The sequence below is a fragment of the Podarcis melisellensis genome (assembly GCF_964234715.1).
Source record: "Podarcis melisellensis genome assembly, chromosome: 1".
NCBI lineage: Eukaryota > Metazoa > Chordata > Lepidosauria > Squamata > Lacertidae > Podarcis > Podarcis melisellensis.
In genome coordinates, this window is record NC_138528.1 from 108,221,424 (window position 1) to 108,239,047 (window position 17,624).

A 17,624-nucleotide genomic window follows, 5' to 3' on the forward strand; every position below is an offset into this window, starting at 1 on the left:
TTCCCCTTACGCAATTTTATGCTTGCTTACCCAGCATCTGTGCCGTTACCACAAAGCAAGGGATCTGGTGATCCTTCCAAAGTGTAAAAATGTTTTGTTTGTTCTAAGGAGGAAGGAAAGGGGGGGGGGGAGAGAGAAATGTGTTACCTTCTGCTTTCATTCAAACGATTGCTTTAAAATGATCATTGTAAAAGCTTGCACACCTTTTTTGGGTGTGGTGGCATTGTGGGATGGCAGAGGAGTCCAAGGCCCTGGCGAGGGGGTAGCATCCTCAGACCCCCCCCATCTGGATAGGGATTGTGGGCGTAAGCCCGTGCCACCTATCAGAGGCTGGATCCTAGCCTGCATCCCAGATTGGCAAATGGGGATGCAAGCTCGGACATGGGCTGGGCCATGGGGCAGAGCCCACGGAGCAGGAAGGCTTGCCTTGGGTCTGCCCCCATGGCCATTTAAGCAGCGCTCACCTGGAGGGGTCCTAACAGCCCCAGGTGTCTGCCTGGTGTCGACAGGCAAGGAGTTCCAAAGTGTGGATGCTGCCACGCTAAGAAGATCGGTTTCTTACAAACATGAAACAGTGTACTTACTATATGGCACTGATAATGGTGCCAGTTCTGCAGATCGAAGTGGCTGAATGGGCATAAATGGGGCAAAGCAATCTCGCAAGTAAACTGGCCGCAACTCGTTAAGGGCTTTAAATACTAATTAGTTACAGCTCAAACTCTACCCAGTAGCGAATGAGCAACCGGTGCAGGTCTCTTCAGCAGAGGTGATATATACTCTGGCCAGGTCTCACTCCGGTCAGTAATCATGCTGCAGCACTCTTCACCAATAGCAGCTTCCAGATCAAGCACAAGGGAAGCCCCATGTATATGTCCCCCATACTTGAGATGTCAGTATTCGGAGCTCTGCTACCCAGTAATCAAAAAAGGATTCCTAAGCTTGTAAAAGCAGTTTCTTAGCATTTGTTGCAAGGCAAGGCACTGAACCCAGGCAGTATACATCTTATTTTGGGCCCAAGCACCAAATGAACAAAGCAGTGCTGGCTCTAGGTCTTTTTTGCAGCTGGGGGTGAGGGTGAGGGATATGAGTGAGTTTTGGCAAGATCCATGCAGTGGTGTCACCCAGGGGGAAAGTGCCAGGCCAGGGGATGCTGCTGATCCTTCTCTTCACTGCTGACACTGTTTGCCCGCTTAAAGGTGCTGCAAATGTTTTGATGGTGTTTTACCAGTTTTAAGGTGGTACACCGCCTTGATATTTTATGAGACGGTGGTATAGAAATACTAGATATGACAGACAGATACAGAGAGCAGATTCACAGAAAAGAAAAGGTGTTTCAACAGCAGGGGTAGAAGGTTCCAGAAGGAAGCAATAAGCCACCTGTTAGGGCTTGAGTCCTCCTGGCAGGTGCCTAACAATGCTACCCAGATGGCCAGCCTAAAGGAGAATTCACAGGCTGCACCTAGTTATCCTGTTTCTAAGTGAGGTTGGTTCTCTGAAATCTCAGCAGTTCCTCCTGTTGAGCTCTTAATTTCTGAATGATACCTATTATAACTTGCCCAAGAATGCAAGTTGTCTGCATTCACGGCAGCGCCTCAGTCTGTATCCAGGTGTCCGCACTGGACCACAGAGGCCCTTTCAGTAAACCTCACCTGTGTCGCCAATGTATTTATCCCAGTCGATTATTCCTGCATTGTAGTATGGTGCAAAGTACGGTTCTTCGGCTGAATCATTACTTAGGGGCCAAAGCAAACATTTTTGCCTCAAGTGGCCCATGAACAGTTGCAACCCTATTAGTGCAAATACACTCAGGCAGAACACGGTCAGGATCATGACATCCGAGAGTTTCTTCACTGACTGAATTAGGGCCCCCACAATGGTCTTCAGACCTAAAAGGAGAGAAGAATGTGGAATCACAATATCCAACTCATTGTTTTAGGTGTTGAGTAGTTAAATATGGTTGTACAGCTGTTGAAATTTAAAAAATGTCATGCAGGCAGCTCCTAGATGAAAGAAGCTATCATTTTTGTCATGAGGTAAAAAGAGAAAGCCCCTTTACCTCATGAAAAATGGTTCTGAATGTAAAATTGCAAATGGAAATGAAAAGCACACAGTCTATACTAGCCATTTAAAAGCTGGTGACATGGTTATTCATGCTTTGTATCAATCTCATGTAAAGAAAAAAAGGTACTGATTGTACATTTTTTCGCTCATGAAGCACACATCCTTTGAACCCATAAGACAGTTTGCTGAGGAAAGGTATTTTTTAAAGCAATACTTCATGCAATGCTCATGCTATTCTTCATCACCATATTGGCTTAATTTCTACTAGTGATTCAGCTTTCCAAATGCTGAAATTTTCCATCCCAAATTATTTCAATAAACGGTAAGGTTTATCTTAATATGAAAACAGCAACTACTTTTCATATTGGTGTGGGAGAGAAAATTTAGTATTTTAATATGCAAAATACAAACTCTGTATACTGTCTCATGCAAGAATATGTTAAACTCAAAGGCTGACTTGCTTTTTTTTAATGCGAATTATTTTTTTCGGTAGCATCTAAAAATCTACATTCCTTAAAACAACAACAATACATGGTTAGCAGCAAAGCTTGTGCAAAGTCGCGTGACTTGCAGCTGTGGCAAATCTACAAGTCAGCCTCTGTGTTTAACCTAGCTCTCACCTGGGATGACTGATATTGTTTTCAATGCCCGAAGAACCCTGAATGTTCTCAACGCTGAGACATTGCCCAGGTCCACAAACTCTGTCACATATCTGCAATAGGGGAGTTCACACACAAACACAATGACAGGATAAAAAGGAACAGTTGGGAGGCACGAGGGACCTAGCACTTTACAGCACTCACTTCTTACCTGGGATTACAGAAATAGTTTTCAAAGCTCTCAACACTCTGAAAGCTCGAAGAGCTGAAACTTTGCCTAGGTCTACAAATTCTGTTATATACCTGTAGAATCAAATCACAGTTATTCAGCATCGAGGCAGATTTTATGCCACTTACCTAAAGATTTATTTAATCTACTTTTTAAAAAAGAATTAAACAAGTTGTTTTCCCCCCTGTGTTTGCCTTCAATGCAATCCTGGGCACATTTACCTAAGATTAAGACCCACTGTATTCAATGGGGCTTAATCCCAGGTAAGCATGCATAGGCTAGAAACCATTGCATTTCTTCTTTTTATATTTTCCTACCTTACCCACAAGACCCTAAAACTAGGGTGGGAAATTCAGCATCAAGTATCATGTTGGGAATACACCACAGTCTTGCTATTTGCCACTATATGCATCACTTTTAAATCTTATCTCTGAAACCAGAAAGGCTTGCCATATACTTTTTAAAAATAAGAATAATAATAATGAAAGCATTTAAAGGATTATCCTAGGAGCAACATTAGAGCATGCCTACTACTATCAACTGTTGGATTGTTTCGACAAGAGGAACTATGCCAATTTCAAACATAAATTACTCAAATCTAAAGACAAGATTTGTAATTTCTTTCCCCAAAATGTATCATTTTTTTGCACTATTTCATAACAATTAAAATACTGATACAGCCAAACCTTGGTTGTAATACATTCTGGAAGCCCGTCCAGCTTCCGAAATGTTCAACAACCAAGGCGCAGCTTCTGATTGCCTGCAGGAGCTTCCTGCACTCAAGCGGAAACTGCGTCAGATATTTGGTTTCTGAAAAATGTTCGAAAACTGGAACACTTACTTCTGGGTTTTCGGCATTCGGGAACTGAAACGTTCCAAAATGGAGGCGTTTTGGAACCAAGGTGTGACTGTATCTGTTAAAGCTGTGACCCACACAAGTGGAATTCATTTCTGTAAAGTCTACTCAGATGACACACTAGGAAAATGCTGGATACTTACGCAAATGAAATGACAAGGAAATCCAGCCAGTTCCAGGGGTCTCGGAGGAAAGTAAAACTACCTATACAGAAACCTCTTGCAAAAATTTTAACGAGGGATTCAAATGTATAAATTCCAGTGAATGTGTATCTACAGGGGAGAGAGAGAAAAAATCCAAGCAAACTTTTCAATCTATAGGCTAGATCACAAATTATAAATACTTGGTCATTTATTTTTTTTAAGAATTATATTTTTCCTTCTTCACAATTATTAGAGAGATGCTCGTAGCAGCCCATTACACGAATCTGATGCTCTTCATTGGCCATATCTGCTTTTCTTTCTCACACACCCATTTTCTTTCTATATCTGTGTTGTCATTAAAATGAAGATATTACTCATAAAATATATCAATTTTTTTTTTAATGGGAAACTTTCATTACTGCAGAAGTGCAGACAGTCCCAGTCTTGCGGGGGGGGGGGGGGGAGCAGGATAAAATGAGGAGGAGGAAGAGGAGGATGCAGTACTCATTAAGTCATTAAGTCCTCATTAAGCATTGGTGGCCAGAGAGGTAGAGGTCAGAAATTAAGGTACAATGCTGGAGAAGTTTATAAATGTGATCAGAGGTTCAGGAGTTCAGATTCAATGTGCCCAAGTATTCAATAAAGGAGGGACACAGGTGGCGCTGTGGGTTAAAGCCTCAGCGCCTAGGACTTGCTGATCGAAAGGTCGGCGGTTCGAATCCCTGCTGCGGGGTGCGCTCCCGCTGCTCGGTCCCAGCGCCTGCCAACCTAGCAGTTCGAAAGCACCTCCGGGTGCAAGTAGATAAATAGGGACCGCTTACCAGCGGGAAGGTAAACGGCGTTTCCGTGTGCAGCTCTGGCTCGCCAGAGCAGCGATGTCACACTGGCCATGTGACCCGGAAGTGTCTTCGGACAGCGCTGGCCCCTGGCCTCTTGAGTGAGATGGGCGCACAACCCCAGAGTCTGTCAAGACTGGCCCGTACGGGCAGGGGTACCTTTACCTTTACCTTTTATTCAATAAAGGGGAAATTATTACTTCCCTTTAGCTGAGTGCAGGGAAAAGAGCCTGATACATAATGAGGAAGTCTGAAAGAAGGACAAATGGTGATACAAGAGACCGAAATCCATCATGCTTCAATATATTGGCAGCAAATTCTGCAAGTGCATTTTTGCTCTGCCAACATCCCCTCATCTCTACTGTTCTCCATGGGGTTCTATAGGACTTGGTTCTCAATACACTAATAGAATCAAATGACTGTGGAGCTGGAAAGGACCCTGAGTGAAATCTAGTCCCACCCACTGCAATGCAGGAATATCAACTAAAGCATCCATCCATCTCCTTTCCTCTTCACTCTTTTCCCGTGACCTCAATAATTCTCATAGACTCTGTTTCAGCTGCTGTGCTGATGAGTCTTACATCTACTTTTCAATCTAATGGACTCCATAATTAATTTCAGGAATGTACAGTGGTACCTCATGTTAAGAACTTAATTCGTTCTGGAGGTCTGTTCTTAACCTGAAACTGTTCTTAACTAGAGGCGTGCTATTGCTAATGGGGCCTCCTGCTGCTGCCATGCCACTGGCGCACAATTTCTGTTCTCATCCTGGGGCAAAGTTCTTAACCTGAGGTACTACTTCCAGGTTAGCAGAGTCTGTAACCCGAAGTGTTTGTAACCTGAGGTACCACTGTATACCTTTTAAAACAATGCCATGGGTTGAACCTAATTCAGTCATGGCGCAAATGGAATGACTTCCCCTTGTGTAACAGAACATTCTTTCCTCTCTCGTGTGTTCCCCAGAACCCTAAAAATCTGCTATTGGTCCCGTCCCCCCAGGTCTCTGAAGGGGATACTGGGTGGTGGTGGGGGAGCACACCTCTGATGAATGGGAGGGAAATCTGCTGCATGGGCGGAAGTCATTTGGCTCAATAAGTTCCTTCACCAGATTCAACCCCATAGTACTATGCAGAGCATATTCAACCAAATGTCACTGGGAAGAAAACAAAGAATGCACTTACTCTACAGCCTTTGACCACTCAGGAGGATCTTTCAAGGTCATAAACACGCAGTTTGTCAGAATAGTGAACATGATGAAGATGCCGAATAATGTTGGCTTAAGTCAAGGAACACATGACAAATACTAGATAAGTTAGATCACACAAATGCATATAATTTCTTATGAAACAGGCTTCTAAGTGAATATGAATTCATAAATTCCATCCAAGCAATATCTATAAATCCAAGATGAAAACGTTTAACATCATAATATAGCATGAATTATGTGCTGCTAATTTATTTAGGGTGTTGTATTGTAATTGTGGCATCCCACTTGGGCAATGAACTTCCCATTCCTCTCCTATCACCTATAGACCTGTGCACCTCCAAAACCTGTTCCAGGGGATTGGGACACACTCCAGAGCAGATAGGGAGGCTGCAAAGGGAGAACAGAGGAAGGGTAAGTCGCATTGTGTCTGCTGGCATGATGTTGGATCTTGACCACAGAATTCTACTTCTACTGAAGTTCAACCAAGTGATTTCCTCAAAACGTTTTGTGTTCAATTCAATGGTGAAATTAAGAAAAAATAAAACCACATCCAACTATTAAAATAGCCTCATGCTACTACTGAGTTTCTCAAAGAAGTGCTTTAAACAAGTATTACGTAGAAGAAAAAAAGGATATGAATGAACCAAAATCTTTATAGAAATTCTTCTAAGTATACTGAAAGGACTTAACATGTACAAGGCAGGTGTGGCGTTGAATCTGTAAATAGCCTTCCCTTTATTCAATACTATAAATGTCTGAAAAGAGGAAAAATACACACATGTAAAAGCAGGATTATAATAACGTTCGAGTAGATCTTAAAATGGAAAAAAAAGACAATTTCCTTTGCTGTGGTTTACTCTCAGGCCCAGTTCCAACATTTACAGGTAACCATGGTTTCTATTTATGAGTCGGTAACAAAGTGAACAGTGGTCTTGTCCACTATCCCCTCCCCTCCTATTTTATGAATGAAGGGATTTTGTGTGTGTGTGTCATGTCTTGGATGGTGGGCAGGCCAGTCTTGATCCACCAGAGCTTCCAGTTTGGCTCACAGGGCTATTTTGTGAAGCCATGGCTATCTGTCAAACAGGTGATGTCACCCTGACCGGCAGGATATGTCAGTCGATGGGTGGGGCTTGATGGGCAACGTCAATCCCTGAAGTATTGAACTCCCCCAACCCTTCACCCCAGTACTTCCACTCATGTTTTCACACAGCCTCAACTTTCCTGCCTCTGATATGTAAAGGAGGAGAGAAAGCGTCAGCAGAAATCAGATTTTTTTTAAAAGCAGGAAATCCATGTTTTCGTATTACAGCTAAGCGGGGCCTCACCATGTGAAGATTTAAGTTCCCGGTTCCTGGAATGTATTTTGTACTTTTATATTGTGAGTTTATGTTGCAACTGCCCTGAGACTTGTGGCCAATGTTTTATTTAGGGGTACTCTCATTTTCCTACTCATATTGAAATACTGCCCCTCAATGAGGCCAACCCTAGATTCACAAAATATCCCCCTGCATACCCCCAGAAAAAAGCACTGCTTGTGGGTATATGACAATTAAATAATAATAATAATAATAATAATAATAATAATAATAATAATAATAATAATAATTTATTTATACCCTGCCCTCCCTGGCCAGAGCCGGGCTCAGGGTGGCTAACACCAGTAAAATTACAATAGAAACATAATGGGGGGGGCACCCAATTTAAAATCCAGGTTGAAATGCAATTAAAAATGCAGTCTCATTTTAAAAGTAGCCCATAGATCAAAACCATAAGGGGAGGGAAACATAAGGGTCAGAATGAGTCCAAACCAAAGGCCAGGCAGAACAGCTCTTTCTTGCAGGCCCTGCGGAAAGATGTCAAGTCCTACAGGGCCCTAGTCTCTTGTGACAGAGTGTTCCACCAAGTTAGGGCTAGTACTAAAAAGGCCCTGGCCCTAGTTGAAACCAATCTAACCACCTTGCGACTTGGGACCTCCATGGTGTTGTCATCTGTGGACCTTAAGGTCCTCCACGGGGCATACCGGGAGAGACAGTCTCGTAGGTACGTGGGTCCCAAGCCCCTAGTATACAAATTTTAACAACAACAGACATTTGGCGATAATGCACTATGATCAAATATACCTTTACTTGTGTACATTGTATAGCTCCGGGACCTGAGAAACCATGTTGAAGGCTTTGGTCTTCATGAACACTTACTTTTTTATCTGCATAATAAGGATCCAGGTCTTCCAAGGGCTCCGACACCATTCCTGGGGGTACATCCCCATAAATAAAAGGCAAAGTCTTCCCTGCCTCCAAGTCATTGTTTGGCTTTGGCTTGTTTTCCTCACTGTCCTCATCCTTTTGCTCCTGATCAGTTTTCTGTTTTGCTTCTTCGTCAGCAATCCTTTGCTCAATGGCCGCAAGGGACTCCCGTGTGAATCGGAAGAAGCAGTCGGGTCCTGGCGGTGCGAGGTGTGCCTGTGCCATCTTTTCATTCTGCAAATGTTAATTACCTTTTAATTCTTAGGAAAGAATAACCTACAAGACAGAGACACACAAAAATAATGTTAAAGGGAGGGGGGAGGCAGCAGCAATGCGAAAACAAGCCCTAAATCACAAAAACTGAGTTACTTGCAACAATGCCATGGAGATCCCACCCCCGCCAAATGAGACGAGACTTTTAAAGGCCATTGATAGTCAATGAGGCATGGATGCTCAACTTCTAATTAACTCTTTCAGAAATCCCAAGCTAACATTTTCTTTTACTGAAATGATCCTTAGCAGATACTTGCAGGATTGAGCTCAAGCAAGGACTTAAAACATTTGAACTATATGGGCTGGTGCCGTTTCTATCAGTGGGTTAGGAGAGCTGAAAATAAAGCCAATATATTTCACATCTGGCAAGCCATGAAACCCTTTGGTTTCAGATAATACAAGGGCAGAGTCTAAAAAGCCAAACTAAACCTCCAGAATAGAGTATACACTTTCTGAGTTAATGTAATACATTATATCTGGTAAATGAGCCATCATAGCCACTAGAGGGCTGTGAAAATTTGTGTTCCAGGGTTTTTTAGACTTGTCTACCCTGGTCTACGCAGGTGGCACTGTGGTCTAAACCACAGAGCTTAGGGCTTGCCAACCAGAAGGTCACGGTTCAAATCCCCGCGACGGGGTGAGCTCCTGTTGCTCTGTCCCAGCTCCTGTCAACCTAGCAGTTTGAAAACACATCAAAGTACAAGTAGATAAATAGGTACCACTCCGGTGGGAAGGTAAACGGTGTTTCCGTGCGCTGCTCTGGTTCTCCAGAAGCGGCTTAGTCATGCTGGCCACATGACCCTGAAGCTGTACGCCGGCTCCCTCGGCCAATAAAGCGAGATGAGCGCCACAACCCCAGAGTCATGACTGGACCTAACAGTCAGGGGTCTCTTTACCTTTCCCCAGGTATTATCTGAAACCAAAGGGGTGCATTGCTTGCCCAATGTGATTTTCCCCTCCAGCTTTTTTTACCCGTCTACATATATTATGGAGAACCAGTGCACGATCCTCTCATATTTGCATGCAGAACCAAAAACAACTGGATTTGCTTTTTGTTCATCCATAAGATGTATAGTAAAAATAAAAAAGCCCCATTGATTTTTACAGATCAGTTATGCATAAAACATGTGTCTTTTCACTTTCTTTTGAGCAGGAAGATTCCTCTCCCTCCACCGTCAGGAGCCATTCATCAGGCAGCAGAGGGGGGCGAGAAGGGACACTGTTCTGGCTCTGCTGAGAGACCAGCTCAGCTTGACTTCTCTTATCTCGCCGATGACACCAAGGTTGCAGGTTCGATCCCCGTATGGGACAGCTATACATTCCTGCATTGCAGGGGTTGAACCAGATGAACCTCAGGCTCCCTTTCAACTCGACAATTCTATGATTCTAAGATTCTTTGAAAAGCTACTGTGCAGGGTCTTAAATCAATCAATCAATCAATCAATCAATCAATCACACAAGCTCTTTTGGGAGCCTTTTTGGCTAAAGCATGGGATTTTTAAAAACACACAAATATGTAATAGATTAAAATGTGTTTGTGGCCAACAGTGTAGCCATGAGAACTGGATTCTACATCTGAACAGGAACTTTCTGTACAATTAACTATATCCTCCCTCTTGAGTAGACTGGCTTCTCCACATATGCTCCAAGGACCAGGTTGACCAGGCTCCAATCTGCTTGTTCCGCTCAGCTGTGAGAATTCCAAATAAGGCCCCATCTGCACTAAACATTTAAAGCCATATCATGTTACTTTAAACTGTCATGGCTTCCCCCAAATAATCCTGGAAAGGGTAGTTTAAGGCAGCTGCGAGTCAATACTGGCAAGCAAGGTAGTTTGCCCATCAGTTGAGTGAGGATTAAAGAAAAGCTCCAAGCTTGGTGGGTGAGGTCTTCATAGTGAGACACAGGTTAGAGTAGCCTTCCGCAACCTGGTACCCACCAGAGGTTTTGGACTACAACTCCCAACAGCACTTTGAAGGATGGCCTCTCGACAAAGGGATCATGGGAGTTGCAGACCACGCCATATGTAGTAGGATACCAGTCCAGGGAAAGCTGGGTTAGAAAAGGATCTCAAAAGAGGAGATAGACAGGGACTGGAAGGTGTTTAAAGGGTACTTGCAAAGCCATATTGAAAAATCAGAACTCCTATTAGAATAAACAAGTTCCGTTTTAAATACTGAAATAAATAAGATGGGTAACAATGTGTAATAGAAAAAGGAGCATGAAATTAGGTTAAAGATGTGTGAAAGAAAGTAATAGAAGTGGAAAGAAATTGCAATTGAGTAGATTGGAAGTCTAACATAAAGGTGGGGTGAGGGGTGATAGATGGTGATGAGAAAAGGAATTATCTGTGGGATTGAGTGTAGGTGTGTTTGAACATTTTTAAGGATTGTATGAAATGTATGTTTGCATGCTTGTATATTCGCAACATGTGTGTATTAATGCTGAATTATTTTAATAATAAAAACTTTTTTTAAAAAAAGAAAAAAATCCTTTTCAAAGACATTTCTTAAGCGGAGTTTGATTTCTAAACAATGCAGGGAAGTGACCACAGGGAGAAAAAGCAACCAGCTTTTCAAAACAGGGGCAGCAGCATATATCAGGATTTGTTATACGAAGCGAGACGTGGGAATCCAGTTTGTGAGCAGAAGCAATTTTGTTGGGTCATGGAGCAGCAGTGGGCAACGGGGGTGCTGAGAAGGCTGAACTTGCACACCTGAAACTGCCATCAGTCTGAAAAGTGATTTGCTGGGCGGCACTGGGGAGGGGGGAACTCTTGTTTAATGTTAGTAGGTGAAGGCAGACAAAGGCCCCCTTGGGGGGGAAAACGCCAGCTTCACAATTCTTTCAATCCAAACCATATATTTCAAAGTCATCTCTTTAAAAACTTTGCGACATTTGAATTCTATTTTTAAAATAGCCACGATACAGGCCCAGTAGATTTATATTCTATAATTGAAAGAGGCAAAGACATAAAATTGAACCAGCAATTCAGTTGGGGGCTTGGGGTGAGCTATTTCAGTAAGTAGAGCAAAAGCAGGACTTAGGTTCATTTCCTAAGATGATACACACACACTGCACAACACACTTCATGGTGTGTGTGGGTGTGTGTTTTAAAAAGGCTATTAAATACTATTATATATTGCACATTTTGCTTTTGTGTTGATGTTCGTTTGTCTTAAGCAGACCCCCTGCAGCAACTGAGATGAATATTGAGCCTATGAAGATGTTTTGCTTCTGACAGCACCCTCCTGCCACTTTGCTTGTTAGGAAATAACCATGTTTACGATATCTCCCAATGAGCGGAAAGACTATACAGTTCTGTCAAAAAGGCATTCTTTTCTCTGAATACATTCCCTGATACTGGACTTAGAATGAAAGGCATGCATTTTAAAACTATATTAAACCATCTATAAAATTAACTGTTCGCTATTTTGTGAATGTGCATGTGTCCACAAAATACTCCACAGCTTTATAACTGAAATAAAAAAATGCATTTGGCATTAAGACAGAGAGGGAAAAAGACAAGCAAGCAAAGTGGAAGTAAATCGGTGGGAGCTAGAACGTTCTGGTGCACTTTCAAATTAGGGCTGGCATATGTCTGGATTTCAAAGGTGGAATTGACAGGGGGGGTGGAGTTCCCAAAATGCAGTACTTTGTCCTGGGTCTTAGAGGCAAGTCAATTGAAAAATTGTGTTTTGTCTAAAACTCTAAAAAAAACAACAAAAAATAAAAAGCTATACAGTGGTACCTCGGGTTAAGAACTTAATTCGTTCTGGAGGTCTGTTCTTAAACTGAAACTGTTCTTAACCTGAGGTACTATTTCTGAGTTAGTGGAGTCTGTAACCTGAAGCGTCTGTAACCCAAGATACCACTGTACTTTCGGTGTGTCCTGGTTTTTACTTTTTGGAATATGGCAACCCTATGCAGCTGTCACTTTAACAAACACTCTAAGTGCTACTAATGAACTTAGGCTACTCCTGGTGCAGACAGAGAAACTAAATGTGGTGCCCTCCATGGCAAATGGTCAGGAATGAAGGGCATTATAACCCAACAACATCCAAAGGGCACCATATTGCCTGCAACTGATCTGCACTTTGCCTACCCACAAACCTTCTCCCATTATCTCCCTGAGCACTTCTTCTGGAAGGCATCTGGTCTTCCTTACTACAGTGGTACCTCGGGTTACATACGCTTCAGGTTACATATGCTTCAGGTTACAGACTCTGCTAACCCAGAAATAGTGCTTCAGGTTAAAAACTTTGCTTCAGGATGAGAACAGAAATTGTGCTCCGGCGGTGTGGCAGCAGCAGGAGGCCCCATTAGCTAAAGTGGTGCTTCAGGTTAAGAGCAATTTCAGGTTAAGAAAGGACCTCTGGAACGAATTAAGTACTTAACCCGAGGTACCACTGTAATTACAATTTGGGACCGAATCAGATGAGAAGCAACTAGCAGTTGTTTGAATAGCATTTCAAAAGTTAGTAGAAGGTGGGGGATGGATGGATGGATCAGGACCCCAGTATAGAATAAAGGGGGACTTTATGCTTTGCTTCCTATTGAAGCCCCAGTTCAGATTAAGGCCTCATGTGATTGGAATAAAATATATGATCTGTGACCATGGAAGATTTCCTTTTCCTACAAATAGGGTGGATGCATTCTGCAGCAGAAAGGCAGGTATTGTTATCTTTCATTTAGCTGGATGCTATTCTGTCCAGGGTCTATATCCGGAACTTCTGTTTAGGAAAAAGGTTCTAAACCACTTATAGATCATCTCATGTAATCATCCCTCTCTCCCCCCCCCCTTTTACACACCCATACACAATGAAAAAAGTGCAAGTACACAGCATTACAAGGGTGCCATGCTTTTACCTACACGTAGCTACATTCTGCATTTCAAAAGAGCACACTTAAAAGCCACCTCCATTTTGCTGCTTCCTGTCAGAATGTGCAACCACAGGAAACATCCTGGACAAATGCTTCCTTGCAATGCGATACGCAATTATGGTTTCTAGTTCCTCCCGTCTCATCCTGCTTCTTGGCAAACTTAATTCTGACCTACAGTCTCTCTCTCGTCATCTTCTTCCAGGAAACATTTCTTGAAATCAGTCGTTACCCTCCAATGCAAGGTTGGATTCAACCTCCCCAAGGTCCCTCTATTTTGGCAATTTTTATTTTTTTAAAACAATGTTTAAAACATAGCTTTGCTGAGGTGTATCTACCGTGATCCTGTGGCATTCCAGCTATGGTGCTGTAGCGCTTCCAAACCATGAGCTTTTCCACCAACTTACTTTGCAAAAACACCATGTCTCCCTCTTCTGCAGCACTGCAGCATTGCAAGTCTCTCTAAGTACAGTGGTACCTCGGGTTACATACACTTCAGGTTACATATGTTTCAGGTTACATATGCTTCAGGTTACAGACTCCGCTAACCCAGAAATAGTACCTTCGGTTAAGAACTTTGCTTCAGGATGAGAACAGAAATCGGGCGGCGGTGGCACAGCGGCAGCGAGAGGCCCCATTAGCTAAAGTGGTGCTTCAGGTTAAGAACAGTTTCAGGTTAAGAACGGACTTCCGGAACGAATGAAGAACATAACCAGAGGTACCACTGTACTCAGGAAACATTTTCCCTACCCACTCCAGTGCCGGGGAGGAAAAGAACTTTTTATATTCCATATTGCAGCTCTGAGGTAGCAGGAGAGCTTTCCTTCCCAGCACTGTACAGTGGTACCTCGGGTTAATTTGTTCCGGAGGTCCGTTCTTAACCTGAAACTGTTCTTAACCTGAAGCACCACTTTAGCTAATGGGGCCTCCTGTTGCCGCCGCCGCATGATTTCTGTTCTTATCCTGAAACAAAGTTCTTAACCTGAAGCACTATTTCTGGGTTAGTGGAGTCTGTAACCTGAAGCGTATGTAACCTGAAGCGTATGTAACCCAAGGTACCACTGTAATGGGGAGCAAAAACACAGGGAATCCCCCTCCTCTAATGGCCTGCTTAAGAGAGCATGTCTCTCTCTTCCTGTTTGTCCATATGTACCTTCCTCTGCTGAGTATGTATCTGTCTGCATCTCCATCTCTCTCTCTCTCTCTCTCTCTCTCTCTCTCTCTGCCTTTATATTGTTATATGCTGCCCCAATCTCCAAGCAGTGAAAGATTCCAAGGGGGTTCTTAGCACTTCACTGGGGTTTGGTTTCCTTGGAATGAAGGTCAGCAGGGACTGTGGTGTCTTTAGGACATACGGCTTTATTTACATATAAGATGGAGAGGCTCACAGAACCAACACCCCAAAAGATTTTGCTCCTCCATTAGCCACAGCACAGAGCAAAACATGTCTCTGTGTTCTCAGCTTCCACCTCACACATATTCCACCGTGATATGCTACTCACGACCTCAGAATGGTATTCTGTGCTGCTTTACATATACACTGTTAACTTAATTAATGGAAGTGTTAATAGCAGTATGCGATTAACCTGTTTCCAAAATAAGTGTCATGCTCCAAGATCCCAGCTCTTAAAATTTCACGACTGCTGGTAACCATTAATACTGGCTAATTTAATTAAGCTGATAGTTGAAGCAGAAGCTTCTCCTTTCTGTTTGTTAACTGTTGCATTTCCAGCAGCATATTAAGGTTGGAGTTGTTTCAATCAAGGTAATATCAATCACCAAGAGGAAAGATTGGTTTTTAGGTAACTGGCTTAAATTAAGTTCCCCATTCTGCTGATTCATGTATTTCTTTGTTACGTGTATGTTGTTGAAACAAGCAAAATACACTGATTTTCAAGTGAACAAGTCTTGGATTTGTGAGAGAAAATGCAAGGATCCGACACTTGCAGCTCCTCTATTATAAGCTCAACACTGGAAGATGCTGAGAGTGCTCAAGTCCTGGGCCACTGATAAAAAGAGTCATCAGTGTCACAAAGGGCAAGGCCTCTACAGGTAGGATAAAGTGATGCAAATCGTGCTTGTTGTGTCTGCCTGCTGACTGCTGAACAACAGAGCTGAGGCTTAAGCAATTAAGTGGCATACGCCCTCCAGCGGCTGAACTTGTTGTGGGTGTGCCCTGAGCATCATCACCATGGCAGAGAATGTACCAGGGACTCCTCTTGCTCCAAAGCAGCAATTAGAGCAAGTCATCCCAAAGGGATGTTTTCCCCCAGCTGCTTTGACACACAAGGCTGCGCATGGCTCCCTTCAGCCGGCAGCTGGTCTTTTCATATCTCACAGGGCACACTTAGTTTACATAAAGGGGCAACCTGATCAGGTAGCCGGCAATGAGGGAGAAATGTTGACATGTTCCATCGCGCTGTTTACCTTTGCAGCAGGTGGCACTGATGTGATTCTGTTGACATAAAAATACACAAAGAAGAGCATGCAAATATAAAAAAGGCCAAGCCTAGGGAAATTGGAATCCAGGCTCTCCACTGGTAATAGATGCACGGCTCGGTTTCGAAGTAGTTTCACCACACCTGCTTTTTAATCGCAGAAAGTGAAAATAGCACTGGAGCACAAACAAACTCCTCAGCAAGCCTGTTCATACTATGGCTTAAATCAACCCTTGCACACCGAATAGGAAGGAATTTGTTAGTGAGATTTACTCCTCAGTGAAGATGTTTCATGTGGTGACAAATCAAATAGACTCATTTTACTTTTAACACTTTGGCTCCTCAGAATTTATTACAAAATTAACTTGTTTTCCAAAGCCTCTAATAAAATGACCTATCTAAATTATATATATAAAAAGAACCTTTCTTCATATCTGCTTTCCTAGTTTACATATGCAGTATTTTAAATATAGATTCTACTCACTCTCTGAAATCAATTTCAGCTCCAACTCCTTTAAATCAGGAAATGCTATAAATCTAAGTTCAATTTCGTGGAGTAATTCTGACTGTTTGGAGTCTGAGCTCACCTCCTTTGGTTCTCTCTTCCTATTCTGCTTTCCCTTGTAACCTGCTATTGCAGCCTCTGAAAATTGGTTGCTAAGAAACAGATAAGCAAGACAAGCATATGCTCCTTTTTTAAAAGGTGAAATAACCTTTCAAAATATGAGTTTTGTATCCCACCCCTGAGCTGCGATATAATTTAGGCCCTGAAATACAATTACTGGCTATCTCTGTTAATAAATTGCAGTGTTGCAAAACCCAAAACCAAGCAATTCTTTGAAATCTCCAAATGGGTTGTACTGCATTCTCTTCTGCTTCTGAAATTACAGTATTGGATACAATAATCTAGGGCTGCCATACATTACCATGTGGAAGCAAATTTTTGATGTCTGGGGGGAATTTTTGTCCTGGATCTTCAGCAAGTAAATGGAAAAAGCGTATTTGGCATTGTCTAAAAAAGCTCAAAAACTTTCAGGGTATCCTGGTTTTTACTCTTTGGAATATGGCAACCTTAGAATTGGACTAATGAACCCAAGGATACTTCAATTTTGCTCCATCTTGACATCTATCAGAATAATATTTTGTAAGGGTGTGTTAATTTGCACACAACTTGGCCTTTTTGACTTTTATCTTCTATATGAGCGTAGACTCACAAACAAATCATTTTATCTTAAGTTGGAACTCATCATTAACCTGTATTAAGGGTAGACTTTTACTTAGGTTTACTCCCGAGGTATGGCATCAGAACTGCTCCTTCCTATGCTATTACAGTGGCACCTCAGGTTACATATGCTTCAGGTTACATACGCTTCAGGTTACACACTCCAATAACCCAGAAATAGTGCTTCAGGTTAAGAACTTTGCTTCAGGATAAGAACAGAAATTGTGCTCCGGCTGCGTGGCAGCAGCAGGAGGCCCCATTAGCTAAAGTGGTGCTTCAGGTTAAAAACAGTTTCAGGTTAAGTACGGACCTCCGTACTTAACCTGAGGTACCACTGTACTCAGGTCATGTGGGTCCTCTCCCCCCCACCTCCCTGAATGGTCCTGGGCTTTTCATGCTAACAGCAGCTCCTAATCCAATGAACGACCAAAGAACTCACTCAAAATGATTCTGCCCCCATGAATACAAAGCAACTCCAAGAGAGTAATTGAGTTGAAACACGAAGCAGAAAGCCAGCTCTTGCTATCTGAGTTCTTCAGCCCTGCTTGAATAATGCATCACTTTCAGGAGAAAGAACAGGAGCAGGACTTGGACTCTCTGCACCCTCCACTGCAGGAAAAGTGAAGGAGTCAA

At 42.7% G+C, this 17,624-nt stretch overlaps 1 protein-coding gene across 1 annotated transcript in view; it reads right to left on the reverse strand.

Moving 5' to 3' along the window:
* Window positions 1–6,106, reverse strand: part of LOC309376852 (sodium channel protein type 2 subunit alpha-like) — a 49,694-nt gene extending 43,588 nt beyond the window's left edge. Inside the window, exons 1-5 of the mRNA XM_081923754.1 lie at window positions 5,906–6,106; window positions 3,889–4,017; window positions 2,872–2,963; window positions 1,650–1,886; window positions 31–103 (exon numbers count right to left, since the gene is read on the reverse strand). Coding sequence (XP_081779880.1) covers window positions 31–103; window positions 1,650–1,886; window positions 2,872–2,963; window positions 3,889–4,017; window positions 5,906–5,976 — 602 coding nt within the window. The 5' untranslated portion in view covers window positions 5,977–6,106. The remainder of the gene's footprint in view (window positions 1–30; window positions 104–1,649; window positions 1,887–2,871; window positions 2,964–3,888; window positions 4,018–5,905) is intronic.
* Between the last annotated feature and the right edge of the window lie 11,518 nt (window positions 6,107–17,624).